The sequence below is a fragment of the Protopterus annectens genome, chromosome 2.part0, assembly GCF_019279795.1.
Source record: "Protopterus annectens isolate FY-2018-M chromosome 2.part0, PAN1.0, whole genome shotgun sequence".
Lineage (NCBI taxonomy): Eukaryota > Metazoa > Chordata > Ceratodontiformes > Protopteridae > Protopterus > Protopterus annectens.
In genome coordinates, this window is record NC_056728.1 from 628,780,672 (window position 1) to 628,804,120 (window position 23,449).

The 23,449-nt window shown below is 37.3% G+C and overlaps 1 protein-coding gene across 1 annotated transcript in view; it reads left to right on the forward strand.

The window, feature by feature from the left end:
- Positions 1-23,449, forward strand: part of LOC122793174 (stimulated by retinoic acid gene 6 protein-like) — a 953,191-nt gene that overhangs the window by 570,332 nt on the left and 359,410 nt on the right. Inside the window, exon 9 of the mRNA XM_044060994.1 lies at positions 14,323-14,434. Coding sequence (XP_043916929.1) covers positions 14,323-14,434 — 112 coding nt within the window. The remainder of the gene's footprint in view (positions 1-14,322; positions 14,435-23,449) is intronic.

Consider the following 23,449-nt stretch of genomic DNA (forward strand, 5'->3'; position numbering starts at 1 on the left):
TCTCGCAACAAGTGAATCTTTATCCAAAACATCAGTCACATATCTGAAAATCCCAAAGACCTTATTTCAAAGCTTTGCTTATTTAATAAATGTGACTAGATTTATTCATTATGTTGACTAGATTTATTTATTATGTATAACTTGCCAAATGACTTCAAGAAACTACACTGTCCTGCTGGTGAAATTCAGCTTTGGGATTCTTCCTGCTGTATTCAGGAATTTTGATAGGGTTTTGCTTATTTAGGCATCTTATTTATTTATTTTTTTGAAAACAAGGAAAGTAGTGTGGAGGTCATCTGCCTCTTGACTTTCTTTTAATACAGTCTTCTGATATTTTCAGCTATGGCAGCATTCTGTGAAATCCCTGAAGTCTCTGCACTGTCTGATTGAGTGTTTTGAATGGACAGACAGTACAACAAGTTAAGTTCTGCCTTAGACTTGTTGCTATTGTTTGTCTTTCAGCTTTTTCCTGGTAAGGGGTCGCCACAGCAGAACTTCGGTCCGCTAATGATTGGCAGTAGATTTTTACGAAACGCCGAGGTGCCAGCCCGACACCCAACCTTCAATGATGGGCTGCCCATCTTAGACTATTCCAGCAATTTAGACCATTACAACAGCAGCTAGGTTTCTTTATCCTTATCGATGGAATTGTCAGAACAAACAAGCAGGAATAGCATATTTTCTATTATCAGCTACGCATAGTTGTGTAGGTTAAAATAAGCCGGCACGACACTTTTTTAATCTCTTTCCAAGACTTTTGTTTTAGGTTCAAATCAATCTAGGAATTAAAACAGCTAGCATGGACCAAGCTGAGTTTGTAAAAAAATATAATTTATTACAATATTAAGAATACATTAATAATTTAATGTGTAGGCATTAATCAAAAGTGCTGTACAGCATTAGTAAGTTAGAAAACATGATTTACATTATGGTGGTGTAGTTCAAAATCAGAAAGGTCAAGTGCCATTCGTAAGTCAAAAAAAGTTTATTTTCCACTCAAAAGTTCTGGTTAGTAGAGTCTCATTGTTATTTATTTTACTAAATTTATCTGGGTCAGAAGCCACAGAAAGGGAGTGTCCATTTGTGTGTGTGCCTGCTGTATATACAGGAGAGGGAGAAAACCATCATATTGTTGTACCGGCTAAATCAAGGGAGGACCCTTAGTGCTTAAAACATAAATTTAGAGAAATGTGTAACCTCCAGACAAATGTTACAATGGAAAGGCATTTATTTTACACAAGGGATCAAAAGTCTGGTGAAGCTTTTGATGCATATAGAACTGACCTGAGAAATAAGGCTAAAACGTGTAGATTTGGTGACTTAAGGGTTGAGCTGATAAAAGACAGACTTGTATGTGGTATTAAAGATGATGCTGTGAGAAAGATTTTGCTTTGTGACAATGATTTAACTTGGAATAAGGCGACTGAGATTTGTCAGATATATGAGCTCAGAGAAAAGCACACAAATATGCTTACAAATGAGAATAGCTCTAGAAGGTACAGTGATAAAGCTCACGGTGATAGTATGCAGCATGTTATTGAAATAAGCAGGCCCAAGCACATGGCAGCAACTGTAACCCCTGCAGCACCCACTGGTAATCCCCAGAACTTTCCAGCAAATTCCAGAGTTTGCACAGTCTCAGTGAATCATAAGGTTGAATCTGCAAACTCAAAGCATGCACCCCAAACTACTTTCATTGCCAACTGTCGGAACTGTGGTGGAAGTCATAAATCTAAAAGGGAGAAATGTTTAGCTTTTGGTCAACAATGCCACAAATGTAATAAATGGAATCACTTCAAAGGGTTTTATAAATCAAAAGGCTCACATTCTTTTATTAAAAAAGGGAACATTTTAAGAAATGAGCTGATCAATTAGAAAGCCATGACATAAGGTTGCAGGCTACTCTTAATGCTGATGATGTATCAGTGCTTTATGAAATGGTGAATGCAGTAGATTTAAGGGCATACAATTAAGTATTTTGTATTGTTTGGATAAATGGCAAACCCATGGAGCTCAAAGCTCATACAGGTTCCAAGTGCAATGTTATATCTGCAGAAACATTTCCTAGACTATATAAAGATGAAAGGCCTAATTTCGCAAGGTGTATGAAGCTTGTTGATTATGGAGGTGAAGAAATTCAAACTTAAGACTCAGTTTCATGTTACTTTGCTGGAAGATGCTGTGACTTATTATTTTATGTAGTCAAGAGGCATGTCCAGTCATTATTAGGGTTCAAAGACAGTTTGAAATTAGGACTGCTTTCATTTGATAAGGATGTCTACCAAGTAAGCTTAAAAGACCACTACTCTAATTTTGCCCAGCACATTTTTTCTACCTATGCTGATCTTTTTGAAGACAAACTAGGCAAACTTCCAGTTGTGTACTCCATGAAATTAGACCCAGAGGTCAGTCCTGTGATCAGGCCAGCATGTAAAGTTCCAATAGCCATGCAGGACTGAGTCAAAGCCGAATTAGATAAAATGGTGCGACAAGGTGTGATTTGTCCAGTTGACACTCCAACGGAATAGGTATCTTCCACTGTGGTAGCTCATAAGAAAAGCTCAGATGACATCAGAATATGTATTGATCCATGAGATTTGAACAAAGCACTAAAAAGATCTTATCATCCAATGCGCACAGTCAAAGAAGTCTCAGCCTTGATGCCAAATGCCACTATATTTTCTGTTTTAGATGTAGAGAGTTAATTTTGGCAAATTCAGCTTGACAAAAAATCCTCATTGCTCACTACGTTCAGTACTCCATTTGGCAAGTACAGATTTCTGAGAATGCCATTTGGAATAAATTCTGCAAGTGAAGTCTTTCAACGTGCAATGCAGCAAATTTTTTTCTGGATATCCTTGTGCTATTATAGTAGACAACATAGTAGTATGAGGTCATGATGAAGCAGAACATGACAAAAACCTCAGAAAAGTTCTAGAAAGGGCACGTCAAGTGACTCTGAAGCTCAATCCACACAAATGCGAATTCAGGCTACAAGAATTTCCTTATGTTAGTTATTTATGAGTACAGACTTATGACCAGACTCTTCAAAACAAACAGCTATTCTTGACATGCCAGCTCCAGACAATGTTCAAGCCCTGCAACATTTTCTTGGCATGATCAACTACCTAGGCAAGTTCATTCCAGACTTGAGCTGACTATCAGCACCACTCGGAGAGCTGACAAGTAAAGATGTATCCTGGTCTTGGTTAGATTAACACCAAAGAGCATTTGAAACAGAGAATTGTAAGTCCACCAATTCTCAGATTCTATGATGTTCACAAACCACTTACACTTTCCTGTGATGTTTGGTCTTGGTGCAGTCATTCTACAAGAGAATCAATCTGTTGGCTATGCATTGAGAACTCTTACCCAAACTGAGATGCAGTATGCCCAGATAGAGAAAGAGCTTTTGGCAATTGTGTTTGCATGTTCAAAGTTTCATGATTATGTTTATGATAGACCTAGCCAGATTGAAACAGACCACAAACCTCTAGTCACTATCTTGAGAAAACCTGTGCATTCAGCTCTAGCCAAACTGCAACATATGATGCAGAAATTGCAAAAGTACAATTTCACTCTTGTCTACAAGAAAGGCAAACTTTTTCTTCCACACATCTTGATGAGCTGAGAGACCACACAGCCACTGATCCAGTTTACAAGTTTTACAAAGGCTCACCCACTTTCTCAACCAAGGATGGCCATCAAAGCAATCTAGTTTACCTCAGGAAGTGCAACCTTATTCTGCATACAAAGAGATTTTGTCTGACAAAGGTATCATTATGAAAGGTCCAAAAGTAATTATTCCAATGTTCTTGTAACCAGAGTAAATAACTATCTTGCATCGTGGTCAACCAGGAACAGAATCTACCAAAAGGAGGGGGAGAGGACTAGTATTTTGGCCTTCTATGCCATAAGACATTGAGAGAGCATTTTCATTTTGTTCAGTGTGTAATAGTACAAAGCCATAGCAACAGAAGGAACCACTTCAGCTTAAACAGATTCCAGAACTACCTTGGTCGACAGCAGCCACCAACATCTTCGAGCGGAATGGTCAACATTGTTTGTCATTAGTAGACTCTTACTCCATTTGGTTCGAGATTGACTTACTGCCTAACCTAGCAACCAGTACAGTCATTACTAAGATGAAGCGTCACTTTGCTGTTCATGGTACCCCACATAAATTTATTTCTGACACTGGCACACAGTTTGCAAGCCAACAGTTCAAAAGATTTGCTGAAGAATGGGATTTTACTCATGTCACAAGTAGTCCAGAGTACCCACAGTCAAATGGTTTGTCAGAACGTGCAGTTCAAAGTGCAAAGCAATTACTAGAGAAGTCAAAATGAGAGAATAGTAATGTTTTCCTAATCTCTTGAATCTCAGAAGTATTCATCATGATAAACATCTTGGTTCACCTGCTCAGAGACTTCTGTCAAGACAAACCAGAACCACATTACCAATCAATAGTCAATTGTTGGTTCCATTTGTCAAGAACAACAGATCTATTAAAGCTAATCTGTTGAACAAACACCTAACCCAGAAGTTCTACTACGATAAGACCAGTAAATCCCTCAATCCATTATGAGAAGGAAAAGTGTTAAGGATGCAAACATCCAAAAGTTATGATAGGATTGGTGTCATGAAGAATATTGGTCCAGAGCCAAGATCATACATTGTGGAATTAGAAGGAGCAATATTTAGGCGGTAATCGGAAACATATGAGACCGGTGTCTGAGCCTATACCACAGCAGATAGCCTGTGAGAAAGACTCTTTATCTCAGTGTGAGTTATCCAGTGATGAATCCAGATATTACTGATATGAGTTGTGCACCGCAGACTGTCCCTGTTGCTAAATTTGGTCCCAACTGTTATGTTACGAGATATGGTCACATCTCTAAACCCTGTAGCAGATATGAAGCAATTTGAACATGAACATTCTGTTTTGTTTCCAATGTATATATCAATGCATGTCTAGCTCTGATATTGTTTTATATAAAGGGCAATCTTTTTAAGAGGGAGGATGTAGATCAATATGTGTGTATATACCTTTAAGAAGCTATCCAAGGGATTGCCCAAATGTATCAATACTTAGCACACACAAGCTAGACTGCCATTTTGTAGTTAGCTGTTGAGATGTAAGCATGTATGTATGTAAGGTCTGTCTGTTAGCTAGTTCGTTCATATTTAATGATCCTGCTATCTACCCAGATGTGTTTCTATGTATTAAAGTATCTAAACAAAAACCCCATCCTTCTTGTCATATGTGTTAGAGATGAACAAGTGACAATACCATACATCCCTTCACCTACCATCACATTTATTACCTTTGCAAATCTTGATCTTCATAAAATTTAATAATCAGTATCATGCAGAGCAATAGGTCTCCAGCTGGAATTTTTTATCATCCTATTCCACAAAAACAAAGAAAGAAAGAAAACTGTCTAGCACATCTCCTTGTTTTTAATTCCTTCCTCTAACTATTTATTCTGACCTGAAAAAATATTATTTTCCTTCACTGTTTGTCAGGAGCAGCTCATGCTATTGGACTGCAGGCCTGCAGCCCCCCAGCTGTAATAAAAAGAAAAAAACAAAACAAAAGAAAAACAAAAGAAAAAAACAAAATTAAAATAAAATGAATAACGAGTCCTGAAACTCCACGCATGAGTGCTCGGCATTCCCGGAACTCTGCACGCATGCATGCAGGAATCCAGATTGAAGTTTAACCAGTCCAGATTAGAAGGGGGCATCAGACTTACAGAAATGCCCAGAAGTCTATGCGGTTGACTGGAAGGGGATCAGACTGCAACACCTGCAGGCTGCAGCCTGCTCTCACGAGCAAGACAGATGGGACTTGGAAGCAGCCTGCAACATCTGCAGACAAGCTCGGAGGGGGCTGGGACTTTGAAGCAATCACAGAAAAGACAGACTTGAAAGCTGACTGCAACGTCTGCAAGCTGGGCTGGAACTTTTAAGCAAGCTGCTGCAGGAATTTCAACTGAGATGGGCTCCAAACCCAGGCATAGAGATAGAAAGAGTGTGTGTGTGTGTGTGTGTGTGTGTGTGTGTGTGTGTGTGTGTGTGTGTGTGTGTGTGTGTGTGTGTGTGTGTGTGTGTGTGTGTGAGTGTAATATCCCAGTTAAATACACCTGGTGGCTAGAGAGACACTCAGGAATGGCTCAAACCCAAGGATATACCTGGTGACTAGAGAATAACTCAGGCTCAAACCGTGTAACTTGGGTGCAGTTAGCAACAGCCTGAATTATTACCTACGCATCACCACTTGTGAAAGCTATTCAGATTTTTACCTCATATTTTAGTTCTGTTCCTCATGAAATCTGTGTTTTTTCTGGATTTTAAATTCTCTAAATAATGACAGGCATTTGAATTTCAGACTTCATATTCTTCAGAAAGTACATGGTAACACAAAACCTTTTATTCTAGCAAATTATAAGATCAATATTAGGAATTTGTCCCTATTTTTAGGGCGATATTCCCCCATTTTTGGCTTTGTCCAGGTTTTTTGTGCTAAGATGTTGAGAGCTATGGTGAAAACTGAATTCACTGAATATGTTTGGGGGCTGTATTTCTCTATTGTTGGCTTTGTCCAGGTGTTTTATGCTAAGAGGTTGAGAGCTATGCTGGGAACTGACCACTAAATGATAGCTATTTAAGTTTCAGTCTTCCTGTGATTCATGAAACAGCTGATTTGGCATAGTGGTATGTTGCTTTGACTGTAGTGCAAAGGGTCATGGGTTCAAGACTTGGCAGTGAAATGCATGGTGGTAACACAGCATTTTATTCTAGTAACTTTCCAAGATTATACAAGCAATGTATAAAATGTGTTCCTGATTTTTGGGCTTTTGTCCCCCTGCCAAATAAATTTTGCTTTTTCCCAGATTTCTTGTGCTGTGAAGTTGAGAGATACAGTTGAGTGTCAAGTGGATTTTACAAGGCGCTGAAAGCTTCAGGGGAAGAGAAGTTTAGTGCTGTTTACCCTGAGTCTGCTTGCATTGTTAATAGCACAACAGGTAGTGTACTTGTTCTTGATGCAGAAGATTGTGGGTTCTACTCCCACTGTATGTAGATGCATAGCTGATACTTTACTGTGTTGTACTTTTAAAGGGGGAGGATGCTGTAGTCCTGAGAATGTCCTATTTGGTGGATATACCTAGTAATTATGAACCTGTATCAGTTGCTATCCATTTCTTATTGCAATATTACTAGCTTACTATTTTTTTAATGCAACATAAGCAGTTTATTCCTCAAGGGCAACAGACACTTTATTTGTAGATGAAGCAATGAAATATAACGTTTTTTGCTAGCAGCAATCGCCTCATTATTCGCAGATCTCTTTAATGTGGAATTATTTAGATGAGTTTTACATCTGCAGAGAGTGTGCATATTCACTGATACTGGCAGATTGTAGAAGTTTGAGTAGACTTTTATGATGGATGTTCTGAATTGGGCAGTTTTGTCATTATTGCTGCATGCATTTTGTTTCATTGTTTACTGGAAAAATTTTCAAAACAATAAATTTAAAACATTCTCAAACAACTGTACTGTATTATACAAGGAATATAATTGAATACAATCAGGATAGTGTATCAAAGAACACATGTCTGTTTCATGTGCAAGGGGCCTATGATTTAAAAACAGCCCAAAGTTAATTTTTTATCTGCCACTGGCCAGATGTATTTTCTTTGAATGTGGATTTCAAGGGCAGAGAAGTTTTAATGCTAAGTTTATTTTCATTGTAAGACTGCATTGCTTTGTTTAGCATATGTCTATTAGTGTTTGTGCAGTAAAATGTAAAATAAAACTTTTAAATGGAATCCAAATCATCATAGAAGTGAAGCAGTATGCACATTACAGTGTTTATGGTAAATGGGGTGAAATAGCCAAGTAATGGGACATTGGAATGGCTGCAGTGGGAGGCCCCATTCAACCATGATTTTGTTTGGGGGGTGGCAAACTCAAAGACAGCCCCGACTGAACTTATACCTCTCAACTGTCCAGATTTTCCCAGAATTAATAGATTTTTGTTTCTTAGTTTTGTTTTTTTCCTCATAAAATTTGTGGTTTTCTGGCAAATCATTTAGGAATGAAGTCACTAAATAATGACAGACATTGAGTTTCAGACTTCACACCCTTCAGAAAAATGCATGCTAAAGCAAGACCTGTTATTCTATCAACTGTCTAAGTTTATACAAGAGCAATTTTAGTACTGTTTGCATGTTCCCCCAATATATTTGGCCCTGTCCAGATTTCCTGCATTAAGAGTTTGAGAGGCATTTGAAAATAAATTGCTTTATAGAATTAGGTATATCCAAACCTCTCAACTGTCCCCAATTTTGGCTCAAAATGTTGCTTTCTCCCTAATAATCCCTCTGCAAAATGGCAATGTTGGAAGAAAAAGTTGGTGGGTTTACAATTAATAAATAATTGTAATGATCAGAATTATAGATTACTTTTATTTCAGAAATGCATGTAGATTCTCTTATCTTGTCAGCTGCTCAACTTAACAGTACTAATATTAAAAAGTGTTCCTTCTTTGGCAGGTTGCCAGCTGTATTGTGTGGCTATTTTATATTTTTGCATCACATTGTTGGTCCGTTTTTCATAAAATTGTGGTTTTCTGGCAAATTAGTTGCAAATCATTAAAGATTGAAGTTAGAAAATGACAGACATTTGAATTTCAGATTTCATACCCTTCAGAAAATTCATACTAATGCAAGACCTACTATTCTATTATCTTTCTAAGTTTGTAAGAGCAATATTTAAAAATTGTCCTTATTTTTGGGCCTTTGTCCCGCTTCTATTTATGGCTTTGTCCAGATTTCTTGCTCTGAGATTAAGAGGTATGACAAATGTGTCAGGGCCATCACCGTTAGCCAGAGACATTTCAAATTGTGACATACTTGTTGCACCCCACTCCCCTATGTAGTGACTCTGGATGTGTCCAATGAGCAGTTATGCAGTGTAAGTGTGCAGAGCATCCCCCATCCAAGGTAAACACAACTACTACAGTGGCTTTTCATCTGTCCTTGATTTTGCAGAATGTTCTGGTTTTCTGTTATGTTTTTATACTGGTGATTTATGCTTCTTATTCAGAAAATACATGTTGTTGCAGTGCCTGTTGCTCTGTGTTTAAGTAGCAATGCTTTAATGACCATCAGGTAAACTTGTCCGAGATTGTAAGATGCAAGTAAGCTTTAATAAGCCTACTGTTAAAGAATTACCAACATTGAAAGCCTTTTTGTTGTTGCCATGCAGAAAATATTTACATAACTAGATAACGTATAAACCTTGGGTATTGAAAGGCATATAACAGTTTTTGTAATAAAGGACAGGATTACAGTATTTTCAGAACCTCATTACATTTGTTGAAGACTTGCAGTCATCTTTGCATGCTTTTCCTGTAAACTAAACAGAATGCCAATCTATCATGTGTGGTCCATAACCTGTGCAGTAATCCTTTAAGCAATTTATATTGAGCTTATTTCTTGTTTGCTGTTCATTTTTTACTTTGATCATGTTTTCCCCATGAAACAAGTAGATAGTTGTCAGGCAGCAGGTCTTTTTTGGATAAGAAACATTTTTACAAGTGGGGGTATCACAGAGATTGCTACTTTTGGCATGTTACTTTGTACTTTTATAAAGCTGAATATAAATTATAATTAGAACTGCAGTGCAAGGAGAAGTGGTTTGAGTTGAGTGCTGCTTGTTTTTTATACTTGATTTTGACTGGCATTCCAGTAATGTATTTAAAAAGTAATTTACTTTTTCATGCCTCACAAACTTTTTGTTTACATCTAGATATTAAGTAAACTGTCATGTAGCCAATGCATTGAAATATTTTTTTCTTCTACACTTCATTTTGTCTTGATTGGACTCTCATAATGATGATTTGGCACCCAGGACAGTGTATTTACTTAAAGTCCCAGTTTTTGTGGCTTTGAGTATAGCCCCACCCCTTTCTGGTTGGCCACAGCACTGCCTATTGGCCCCACCAATTCAGCTGTTTCCTGCAGCCCCCCTTTGATTTGAAGTCACCAGCTGCCACTGCTGTTTGTATCTTTATAAATATATATAGCCCAACCCATCTAATCTTGGAAGTTGATCATTATTTCACTATACCAAAGAAAGTATTTAATTCCTGCAATATAATACATTTCTGCAGTTCTTGTCAGACCTCCTAACCGTCCCGAATTACTCGGTTTTTACCGAGTTTTGGGGTCCAAATGAAGGGGTGCCATGATTCCCGAGTGGCACCCCTTCATTTCCGATTTCTTTGCTTTTTTTTTATTTTTTTAATTTTTGCACTGTCGGAGCTGACGTCATCACGTGCGCGATGACGTCAGCTCCATCAGCACTACCAGCCAGTCGGAACTGACCTCAAGGAGCTCACGTCATCATTTACGGCTGGCTGCAAGCAATAGCTGAGGCGGGGAAGTGTTTTAATTAACTGTTGCTGTCGCCGAGCCGAGAGAAGCAGGCGGGACGCGGGAAGTGTTTTGATTTGAACTAACTGTTGCTGCCAAGGGAAGAATTGCTGGCTTTGCTTTAGCCTAGCCAAAATAACTTTGGTGCTGCTGCCAAGCGAAGAGAAGGGCTTTGCTTTGACGCTGCTGCCATAGCGACAATGGATCTTCTGCTGTATGGTAAATCCGCTGATGTTTTGGAAATAACTTTGGATTAGGTAAGTAACAAAGGGTGTGTGTGCGTGTGTGTGTGTGTGTGTGTGTGTACACATAGGAGATGTCCTTCACATACAGCCATTAATGCATATTTTATGACTTTGCTAAATTGTAGACATGAAATGCACGTGTGTTAGCTGTTGAAGAAACCATTCTGGATATTGTTATTATATGTTGTCTCTTTTTGCAAAACATCAGTGATTCGTGCGTTGAGTTGTGTTCATCATAATGTGTACATGCCATGGTAACAATATCCTGATTTTTGTCATTGAAGTAGAATGCAGTAAAACTGCCATACGCAGAATTAAAAGCTGATCATTATTAGGAGAGTGTGCGTATTTTTCAAGATAGCTGAAAACTTAGTGAATCTTTGGAAATGATTTGGTGGAGTTTTGTGCAGTGTAAGACTTGATGGGAAAAGAGGATGGCCACTTGAATCCTTCAAAGCACTGAAGTTTATTTTAGATGTGGTATGGTTATCAGACACTACACTGTGTATAGTATTCAGTGGAGTTGGCTGCCTGTAGGACACAGCTGATGACTTGCTAGACTTGATAGCAATAAAAGGGGATTACAAAATGATGTGATATATTTCAAGCAGTAAAAGAATGCATTCAAAACGCTGAATTGCTACAGAATATATTTGTGTCTTCAGCTGCAGATGGTGCTGCATCAGTGTGCTTTGTGTTACACATGACCTATGGCATGACATATCTACAGATTAAGTGCATAAGTGGCAAGTATTAGGTGCCTTTTGTCAAAATGGCAATGGCTGCCTGCCATTAGAAAACGCTGTTGGTGAAGTTTATGTACACATGCTGACAGTGATCTGTGTTCTGGGAGATTTCTGTCTCTTTTGTGTTTGTGCAAGTGCAGATTTGAAAAAAAAAAAAATATATATATATATATATATATATATATATATATATATATATATATATATATATTGTGTAGAAGTAGAAAATATAAAAATGTTCAAACAAATTTAAAATGCAATTGTGTGTGGAAGTAGACTGTTATCATGGAGATGTTCTGAATATGGCAGTTTTGTCATTATTGGTGCATGCATTTTGCTTCATTGCCTACTGGAAAAATGTTCAAACAATACATTTAAAATGTAGTTGTGTGTGGAAGTAGACTGTTATCATGGAAATGCTCTGAATAGGGCAGTTTTGTCATTGGTTCATGCATTTTTGTTTCATTGCCTACTGGAAAAATGTTTAAACAATAAATCTAAATGTATTATACAAGGAATATAATTTAATAAAGTCAGGAAGGTGTATCAAATAATGCATGTATGTTTCTTGTTTTGTGTGCAAGGGGCCACTGATTTGAAAACAGCCCAAAGGTAATCTTTATCCACCACTGGCCAGATGCATTTTCTTTGGATGTGATGTGGGTTTCAGTGCTGTTTCAATGAATGTGAGTTTCATGGGCAGATAAGTTTTAATGCCAAGTCTATTTTCATTGTTAGACAGTATTGCTTTTTAGCAGATATCTATTAGTGTTTACACATTGTGCTATAAAATGTAAAAAAAATAAAATCCAAATAATCATTGCAGAAGTAAAGCAGTATGCACACATTAGTGTTTATGGTAAATGGGGTGAAATATCCAGGTAATGGGACATTGGAATGGCTGCAGGGGGACTCTGGTGCTATATTTTGGTTCCGTTCTTCAGTTTGCATTTCAAAGTTGGTATCCTACAATTCCATTGGAGTGGGCGGGGTTGTTTAATTATGTATGCAAATTTTATGTTAATCAGCGTACAGATTTGTACCTATTTTTCACGGGCCTTGTCTAGATTTTTGATGTTTCCAGGTTGAGAGGTATGGTTCTTGTTTCCTATCATTTTTGTAGTCCAGTTTCTTCACTAACTTAATGTTCTCTTCTGAGTTCATTTTCTTAACATAATCTATGACTGCACCCATAATTCTTTCTTGCTTTTTTGTCTTTCTCCCTTTCCATCATAATAGCATATACAACTTGACTTCCATTTCTTTGACTTCTTAATTAATAATGGGACAACTTCTTATTTTCTACCTGTTAAATAAAATCTTTGAATATCTGTCTTTAAGTCAGGGTACTTTGATTGGCTGCATCAAGACATTTGACCATTTTGGGACTTTTATAAATTGTGAAAATGAAAAACTGTCAGTCTGAAGATGAGTTCTGTAAATGAATGAAAGTCTTTTCTGACATTTTGCTGAGATGTTTTTATAATAAAATTAACTTGCATTGTATCTAAGAGAACAGACTTGTTTATTGTTTATTTACTTGTTCGTTTGTTTGTTTGTACATTCTGCCCCTAGTCAGAACACATTTGCCTTTATTAAAGCTAGGTGTCAACCAAACTATACCAAGGGCCACTTTCACAGTCCAGGATGCAATGAGTTAGAATCTGTTTGGGATTCCTTTAGATGTCTGTTGTTAGTGAAAAATTGAGTTCTAAAAATCAGTTTAGCTTGAATTAGAAAGTAAAGCAGCAAGGATTATTTTCTACTGTCAGCAAAGTAACACCTGCAATCAAAACTGTGAACTCGGCTTGATGATCACAAAAACAATAATCAATGTCTTAGTTTTACTTATTATTATTTCAAATTTAATTTTTTTGGTGCCCATTGCCCAGATGAAGATTTTTGGTGACAGCAAGGGCTGAATCCATGTCTGAAAAATAAAAGCTGTTCTGGCTGCTGGAATATAGTTTTGATAGAAAGTGGACTGATTTGTTTATGCAGTTTGGTTTAGGACCAGGCGGACAGGGTACTTATAAAGACTTAAGAACACAGTCATGTGATATATTTTACCAATTATCAATTGCATTTCTTTATTTCAAAAGCTAATTTATAAAGGGTCTTAATGCACAGGCATATCCATAGTTCCCATGTGAAACATGGACATCTTGTAGTTTTATTTATGGTGTGTCACTGTGTTAGCTACGGCTGTTAAATTATAGAGTGGTGTTAGGCCAAATCATTCTGATAGTACTTCACTGCATGAAATCCACTACCAGAAATGACTATTGTTAAATATGTACACATTTTTTAAGACTGCATATACATGTGTGGGTGTGTGTGTGTATGTGCGTGCATGCGTGTGCGTGTGTGTGTGTGTGTGTGTGTGTGTGTGTGTGTGTGTGTGTGTGTGTGTGTGTGTGTGTGTGTGTGTGTGTGTGTACGTGCATGTGTGTGCATGCGTGTGTGTGTGTGTGTGTGTGTGTGTGTGTGTGTGTGTGTGTGTGTGTGTGCGTGCATGTGCGTGCATGCGTGTGTGTGTGTGTGTGTGTGTGTGTGTGTGTGTGTGTGTGTGTGTGTGTGTGTGCGTGTGTGTGCGTGTGTGTGTGTGTGTGTGTGTGTGTGTGTGTGTGTGTGTGTGGACCTTCATATGTTTTACTAAAGATCTTATGTCAAGTAATCACATTTCATATAGTCAAAATATAAAAAAATAGAACTAGAACTAGAACTTACCACCTTGTGATTGTCTGGCTCAGTAATGCGAGTATGTATTGCAGTTACTCATATGCACTGGTAAAATGCAAAATATATGCCAATTATTTCTGAACTGCTCTTCTTTGATTTTCTTTTATTCTATTTTCATTAATTGTATTTTGGTTAATTTCACAGAAATAAGCAAAAGTCCTGGTTCCAACTCAAAATATATGACTGGGATCCACATTTTAAGTATCCAAGCCGAATGGTTGGCACTGCAGTCTTAGCACTGATCTGTCTCTACATCGTAAGTATCTAAAGCTTTATGTTCATGCCTGGTTACTGCAATAACAATGAAACACAGCTATAGTGTCTGTCATACCAAGTGTTCACAAGTATACCTAAAGCATTACTTCGTACACCAAGACTCTGTTACTGTATGACAGTTACTTAATCTATTAGGGTAAAGTCTGTGGCTATGCAGAGAATGCTGGGTGAGTAACTGATAAGATCTAACATATCTTTATCATTGAGAAGTTCTGATTCAATGGAATTTAAGAGCAAATTCTGAGGTATCCAGGAACCCATGTGTAACAACACACTGAGTCATTCTAGGTCAAAAGGGACTTTATATCTAATGCTGCTAAATGTTACCAGAGCATTCTATATGTTGTAAATGCACTACTGTTATTTGTGTGGAGATTTTCTCCCTGGGCGTTTGTTGAAAAGTGGCTTGTTAGTTCAGTCGGACTTTCTAGGTAAACAAATGAAAATAAATAAATTTGCCATCTTGTATTTTTACAGAAAATGCAGCTGCTCTTCATATTTATTTGAAAACATTTAAAATCATAACATAGTCTAAGCACAGAATCTCTGGAGCAAGCAAAGGCACTGATTCTATAAGGTGACATGGAGTTGCTGGTTGAGAACAATATAAATACATCCATTCATTATGCACTAATGCAGAATTTTTCTGGTCACAGCCCAAAAAACCATGAAGGCAAATTAGTTCACTGATTATGTAGTTTATAGATCCACATATATGCTCATTATAAATCCATTTGAATAAGATGCCACACTCAGAAAATATTCTCCTCAGCAAGTTATAAATTAGCTGAATCATCCCTCCTTTTTTCTTACTCTATCAAGTCCATCAGAATGTTTATATATAATGTAATTGGTGGTTCAATGAAGCTTTCTCTGTAGTTCATAAATTTACTAGTCTTGTGAAATGGATAGCTCACTACCACTCACTAGGCCCACCCACAGCTATCTAATAACAGTGGACGCTCACATTTATCTGAACCGTCATGACCCTTTTCACATCCCCCACACTTATTCCATATAAAAGAGCCAGTTGCTGGAACAGGGTTCCTCATGTTTCCATAGATAGTTTCTCATCAAAGTCTGACTAAATTCATTCAGAAAATCACTTGCAGAGGTGAAATGTGAGTATCTGCTAGCTCATTTTTAGAAGACTGTTAGAAGAGATCCTGACTGACAAAATGTGATGGAGGGGCCAGTGATTAAACATGGGGAATTTTCTTTACTGGTAATGATGGTGTAGCGCATTGAAAGGGAAATGATCTACTAGGCTATCAAAATGATGTTTCACAGGGTCAGGTGATCTAGGACCTGTATGGTGAGCAGACCCACAAGGAAATCAAATGTTGGACATTTTAGGATATAAGGCATGTGAGATTTCTGAGACGAGCGAAATAGTTGAATAATGAGAAACAATATATTTCATGTGATGAGAAACTGTGGTATGATTACAGGACCACTAAGGATCAATTTCATACAATCAATAAGTGATATCAATTCTTTATATCACTAGCTTATGCTAAGTAAGTGGAAGGTAAGCAATGGTCATGGTAAGGAATGAGGTTACCAACACACTGAGTAGACTGCATGACGGAGATGTAGAACTTGATGTAAATGAACCCAAAACTTTGTGTCAGGGCTTTCTTTGTGCATACATTCACCCACCATACTTCTGTTGTCCTCTTCAAGGCTACTGAGATGTTACCATACCTAGAGACATACTAGACATCATGGTTTTGTAAGGATACTGCATTTTCCTATTCCCTATGGCTTTCTGAGATACATAAACATATTTCTGATTCATTGCTGATTTAGCTCAAGTTTCATTCGATTACTAAGAACCATGTCATGTAAGCAAAGCATCTGTTATCAGTATTTATATCTAAAACCTACTTTAAGTTTTGTTGTTGGTTTGGTAACAAGTCTGGTTAGTCACACATACAAGCTTTGTGTTTTCTGGGTTGCTATGTAATACACACACACACACACACACACACATATATATATATATATATATATATATATGTGTGTGTGTGTGTGTGTGTGTGTGTGTGTGTATATCAGTTTGTGTCCTTATTAGACCTGAAGTAGAACATGTCTACAGATGTGAATATGTTTAGAACATACTTTGGAATTACATTTATAGAAGGACTATTTGTAAAGAAAATAACAGATGGAATCTAACCTGAAGAACTACTGAAACTGTATGGGATCAGTCATGTAAAGAATGAAACACATTGTTTTAGAACTGTTCACTGCCCTTTCCCAAAATTCAGTTCATCCTCAAGAAATACTTCTGATACATTTGAGCATCTTATGAAGAAATGAATCCACCTAAAAAAGCTCTCCTTTTGGTAGTAAAAAAAACAAGTTATAGGACTAAGAAAGTACACAGGTTTAAGGATACTCACCATAACTGTAAACGTTAGTGTAATAGGAGTATTGATTCAATTTGCTCATAATAAATGGGACTTAGGTGCACTCAGACATCTGTCTGATGTTTAGGCGTCAAGAACAATCTGTAGATTAGGCACAGAATGTTGTCTGACATTGAGAACATTGGCCAGAAACTTGTCTATAAAGGTGGAGAAACCTACAGCATCTTCTGGTCTTTTTTGAGGCATAAAACCACTGAGTGTGCCTGAACAGCTGTCTTAAGTAGCACAACAGGCTACATAAATACTAACCAAACAAGGATAGGATAGTAGCAACTAACATGTTAACTGGGTGAAGGATGCCTAATACAGCATATAAAAAGGAAGGGGAGAACTACTGTACCTACATAAAAAATACTCCTTCGTTATTGTGTAACTTGGCAAAATATCTAAATGACCCTCACCAAATATGCATATCATGTCACCCAGAAGTCTGCCTCCACAGTTGCAAAATCACCTATATTATCCAAGGAAGAAATGGGACAGGAAGGAGGAGTTAGGAGCTCCTTCTGTGGCAGTGATTCTGTTTTCAACCCTCTGTGGTTTTGGTAAGTACTGTTATACAGCCATGTTATGGTCCTCATAAAGATAGCTGCTGCAGTGTTCTCACAATACATGGCAAATTACAGTGAGAAGATCCCTTACAGACATGGGTTACAGGTTATTGTATGCATCTTAGGACAGTAGCAGCAAAAGCAGACCTACTTTTAGATAGAATGCCCAGTTTGTTGCACTTAGTGAAAGTGCAGAGAGCAGTCTGAGAGTTCACCTCATAGATGGTGTGAGCTGAGATATTTTTTGAAGAAGGCTGCAGTGGTGGGCACTTCTCTTGTAGAATGTGCCCTGTTCTGGTTAGCTACAGTCTTAACCTGGTAGTCATAACAAAGATTAATGCAGCTTGTTAGCAATTTCAAGAAAGTCTTTTTGGATGTTGCTCTGCCCTGCTTTAATAGCATGAAAGAGACAAACAGTTAGGAGTCTAAAGTTTTTAGGCCTGTTTGTATAATACTTTGGCTCTCTGTGAACATTCATGGCCTGGAGAATCCTCTGCCTTCTGTAGATTTGGATGAAAGGTGGGGAGTTTGGCTCAAGAAGATCTCTGAGACCTCATTAGGCATAAAAAAGGTTGGTCCTGAAAGACACTCTGTCATTTTGGAAGATTGTGTCAAGCATTGTTAACTGAATTCATGTAGTTATGAGAGTTTCCTAGCAGCAGTGATGGTTACTAAGAAAAAGGTATTCCAGGACAGGAGTGCGAAAGCAGCAGAAATTATTGGTTCATATGGAATCACAAGATGATACTGCCATGGAGAGAAATGCATCTCATTGAAGGCTTCACAAGCAAAGTACCTTTCAGAAACAGTTTTTGAGACTAGGATTCCATAGGTAGGTTGAAATTACTGAAAAAAGCTTATTGACAGAAACATTAGCAAGGCCCTGATCAAAATGATAGTGGGGTATAGAACATACAGCTGAATTGTGGTAATTTTTGCTGCTGCCACTGAAATCTTTTTTCCTAACTGGCTAGGTATGATTGTCTGGTGATAGACCATAGGTTCATAGGTAGGTACTAGGCTATCAGCCCAAGGGCCTACGTAAGCCTAGCCAGCAAGGTACCATTAGAGTAGAATAGTAAACTACAGTATTCCATTCTTTAAGCCAGAGTCTTTTGAGGTTGGGGTTGAGGTGTACTAAGGTCCTCTCCCTTAGGGATAGTAGTGAGCAGTGGACTATAAGACTTATTTGGTCCTCTATAAACATTTGAACTAGTTAAGAGAACAGCACTTTCTTTTGACTATTGAAAGGCTATGAGAATACACTTAGCTCTTTCATTTCTTGACAGGACCATCATTTTTGGAATATGGGAGAGTGGAAGAAAAACATATAGAAGACCTTGATTCCACAAGACAGAGAAGGCATTGGTTTCTCAAGCTTTTAGATGAGGATTATGAGAACACAATATCTTCGGCATTTATTTAGTTACTGCCTGCTGTTCATCCTACCTCCCTCTTCTCTTTGCATCTGTCTCACACCTTTTCCTTTCTACTCCTCTTCCCTCTGAATGTCTCTCTCTCACCTTTTCTCTAACTTATTTCCATGGTATTCTTTCTTGCAACTGCTCTCACTTGCCTCTTCTTATGTCTTCATACCTCTCTATAAAAATGATAAGTTGCTATCCCTGTAGCATAAGCCATCCTAGTCATTACTGCTACAACTTATCCATAAAACTCTGATAAGCAAAATTCCATTTTCCATCCTTGTTTTGACATTAACTGCTTCCTGAACTAAATGTTGTAGCATATGCCTGCATCTGTAAATATGTATGTATATTTGCTTTTTAGTATATCCTTGTATCTGTAAATATGTTCTGTTTATTTCTTATGTGATCCTCTTCTCCTGGGTGTGCCTCCAAATACTCCATTGAGATCAGTGCACTATCCCAGTAAACAAATATAAAGGAATAAATAAATAAGATCAATTTATATGCAAAGATAAAGTCCACTCACATCCAACAAATACAGTCTAACTTTTTCTTGTCCATGGAAATTAATCTAGGCTGCTTTTAAAATGTTCAGTGGTCTCATCTTTAACATTAGGTCATTTGTTCCAGTGTTCAGTCATACAAGACCACTTAATAGAACTAATATAATTCCTCAGTAGCGTTTTTCCCCATGCACTGATGAAGTTTTCAAACCCAAGCATTCAAAAAGGAATGTATCCTTACTAGTCTTGTACGTCATATTCAGCTATTCTCTAATGTCTTCTCTAAAGCAGCGTATACAGTTTTAGTTCCTTTAATCTGTTACAATAAGTAAAACTGCCTGTGGCAGTAATCCATTTGTTAATCTATGCTGTATCTTTTCTGAGACATCTGAATTCAACTTTTCTCATAGAGCTCAACTGTCCAGATTTTCACAGAATGTCCAGATTTTTGCCTCACATGTTGGCCTATTTGCATAAAATGTGTGGTTTTCTAGCAATTAACTGAGGATTGATGTCACTAAATAATGACATATATTTGAGTTATAGACTTCATATCCTTCAGAAAAATGCATGAAAGTACAAATACTATTATTCTGGCAACTTTCTAAGTTCATAAGATCAATATTTAAAATCTGTCTCTATTTTTGGGCTGTGTCCCCCATTATTTTAGGCTTTGTCGAGATTTCTTGCTCTAAGAAGTTGAGAGGTATGTGACATATACTGGAATTAGTATTTTTTTATTTAATATATTTGCTCATAAGCCCTACTTTTTAGAACCCTGATGCCTTAGTTCCATGATGTGATTCATAAATATCTGCCTATCATCTATCAGAATGCCTAAGTTTCTAAAAGTTCCTACTTTTTTAATCTAAAGACCTTCCAAATAGGGGTCTATATTAGAACATCGAAGTTTCAAAACTTCAAATGTTCTAATATTGAGCCCTATTCAGCGAAAGCTGAAAACAACGAACATACAGAACAGCAATGTTTTTCCTAGAGAAAAAATTTGCTGTTCCAAAACACACAACACACAACACAAACACACCAAACAAACACCAATCCATACACATACACCTAAAATCTTACACCTAACCCTACACTAAACTATACACACACCACTAACTATCCACTTACTTTAACCCAAACCCTAACCCTAAGGTCCGTCACTATCACACACTCACCTCACCCGCGCCCTAACCCTAACTCACCTACCCCGCCCTAACCATCATGTCCACACAACTGCACACTTACCTGACCCACGCCCTAACCCTAACTCACTTAACCCACCCTAACCCTCACGTCCACACAATCGCACATATACCTAACCCGCGCCCTAACCCTAACTCACCTAACCTGCCCTAACCCTCACGTCCACACAATCGCACACATACCTAACCCGCAACCTAACCCTAACTAACCTAACCCGCACTCAATCGCACACTTACCTGAACCCAGCCCGTAACTTTCCACCACAGGGCTGAAAATACCGAAGCAACAGAAACGGACAACCAAATTCTTTCCCTATGAAAAAATTCAGTTTTCTGTTGCTTCGATATTTTCAGCATTCGTTGAATAGGGTTCAATATTAGAACATTTGAAGTTTTGAAACTTTGATGTTCTAATATAGACCCTCTAAATAGTGCTGACTTTGAGATTTCAAATTTCCAAAAGTCATAAATGTGGTCTTATCCATATTTATAATCATGGCAGTTTTAGCACAAATATCTAAAGCGTCCAATATGTTTTGCATTATATTAACATAATTTTGACTAGTAATAACCTTCCTTAACCTAATACCATACATAAATATTTAGAAAGATGTCATAATCAAAACACTCATTACTCAAATACAGGTTGAAAAGATATAGGCCTAGGCCCGGTGTACAGGGATAAAGCTCTAACTAAAACCTATGTGACCAGAGTTTGATTAGCAGCTTAGGCACTGAAGAACCTAACAAAGGAGGTTGGGAATGAGCAGCTTTTACAGGCTCACCCATTCTAGGGGGTTGGGAGTTTTTGGCCCAGGTTGATGGATTTGCTCCCATGCTGTAGGACTAGGGGACATGGACTTGGTGATCCCAAGCTGGTAATGGTTCTATTTAGTGAACCATCTGTTTAAGAGCATGCAGTTGCCATGGGGAGTGGATGGGTAGGTATCACAGTGGCAGGAATTCCATTGTTGACAACCAGGGGCAGGGTTAGGGCCATAACAGAAACACACTTCACTGCTGCCTATGTGATAGCTGTGGTGTTGTCCAGGTAATGGAGAATGTGTTCAAAATCAAAAGACAGTTTTTGACACTGGTAGACAAATCAGACAAGCATTTAATTATTGGGTGACATCGCATTTCCACATCAGATGTTATGAACAGAAACAAGATGCAAGACACTCTCAGCTACAAGCAGGTAAGCAAAGAATAATATATTATTAATTAAGCACAGCCTGTGTATAGGTTCATAGGTTCATAGTTTTTTAATAGGTTACGGCCAAAACCTGAGCTCAGTATGGTAAATGTACCAAAACCAAAATAAAAAGTTTCAAAGGTTCCCCCAAAAATGAAACTAGTCAAACACCACAAGGTTTCACACTAGTGTGCTTTATCATGCTATACACAGCAGAGTGCAATGGAGCTTATATAAATAACAGACCCTTTCAAGTCAGCTGACATCTATAATCCGAGGGTCTTCATGACATAATTAATTTAATTTTACATTTAAATGTAAAGATATACAGTTAAAATACTTTGAATAATATTTTGTAAGAAATATATAAATATGTTTCATTAAATATTCATTTACTCTACATCCTAGATTTTAGGTTTAGGCTTTAAGCTATATTTATTTATTTGCTGACATTTGATTACCAGGAAAGTACAAATGGGTAGGTCCCTATTTTCAGCGGAGGCCAGGGGAGAAAAGCTCCAAAGTATTACAAAACATTTTAAGAATAATAATTTTACAGTCTAAAAATAATACAAAACAAGTACAGTTTAAATAATTATACCAAATTAGATATAATATGAAAGCACTGGTTAAGAATAGATACAGGTTATATGACAATTATTTAATAGTTCGAGAAATTTTAGCCAGTTTATAAAGAAATTAAAGGTAAGTTAGTCTAATAGAAACAGGAATTCCAATACAAAGTGAGAGAAGAGCAGGTCTATGGTATATTTAGAGAGAAAGCCAGGGCCCAGAAATTGATAGAAGGAAGTGAGTGAGGAAGGGAGATGTAAGATATGACAGGAATTTGTTCTGCAGTTGTGTTGATCAAGAAAATCGCCAGCTTTTGTCTAGGAAGTCTTTCAGAATGGTTCTGAAGGATGAGAGGCAGTGTATTGACCTTATGGCTAGAGATAATGAGTCCATAGCCTTAGCAACATGGTATGAGTGCAGACAATGTCCAGCAGATTTGACAGGTCTGTGGACAGACAGGAGTTTTTGGGCATTGGATCGTAATGACTGACTGCATATCACATTCAAACCAGGTGGATGATCAGCATAAAATTTACAAATCCATTTATATTCACACCTTTTGGTTTTTAAAACTTCATTTCTATCTCTTAAATCTATTTGAACTTCACTAGAACATTAAATTTAAACACATGTTTACTTTCTTTCTGTATATGTTTATATAGCGCATTGGTTTCTACCTGTCTACAAATTTCAGAATACTGCTCACAAATTCTAACTTTGAGTTTCCTATTACTTTTTCTGACATAACATACAGGACATATATCACATCTGGCTAAATAAACTGTATTTAAGGTGTCACATGTTGCAGGTATAGTCATATATGTTGTTTTGGTCATTGGGTCTATGGAAATATTATTGTCAGTCACAGTAAGTGTTTACAAAACATGCAGTCACAACAGGGTCTTGTACCTTTTTTACCATCCATTCTTTTTATTTCATGTTGTTCTTTATGTGTTCATAGGTAAATATTAGACTAGCTGCCTTTATTGGCCATTTTAAGCCTAGACAATTTCCCCTTTTGTGCTCAAAATAAATTATCTCATTTGATTGTATACTGGTCTAACCCATCCCATGGACAATAATTATATAATACCCTTAAAGAG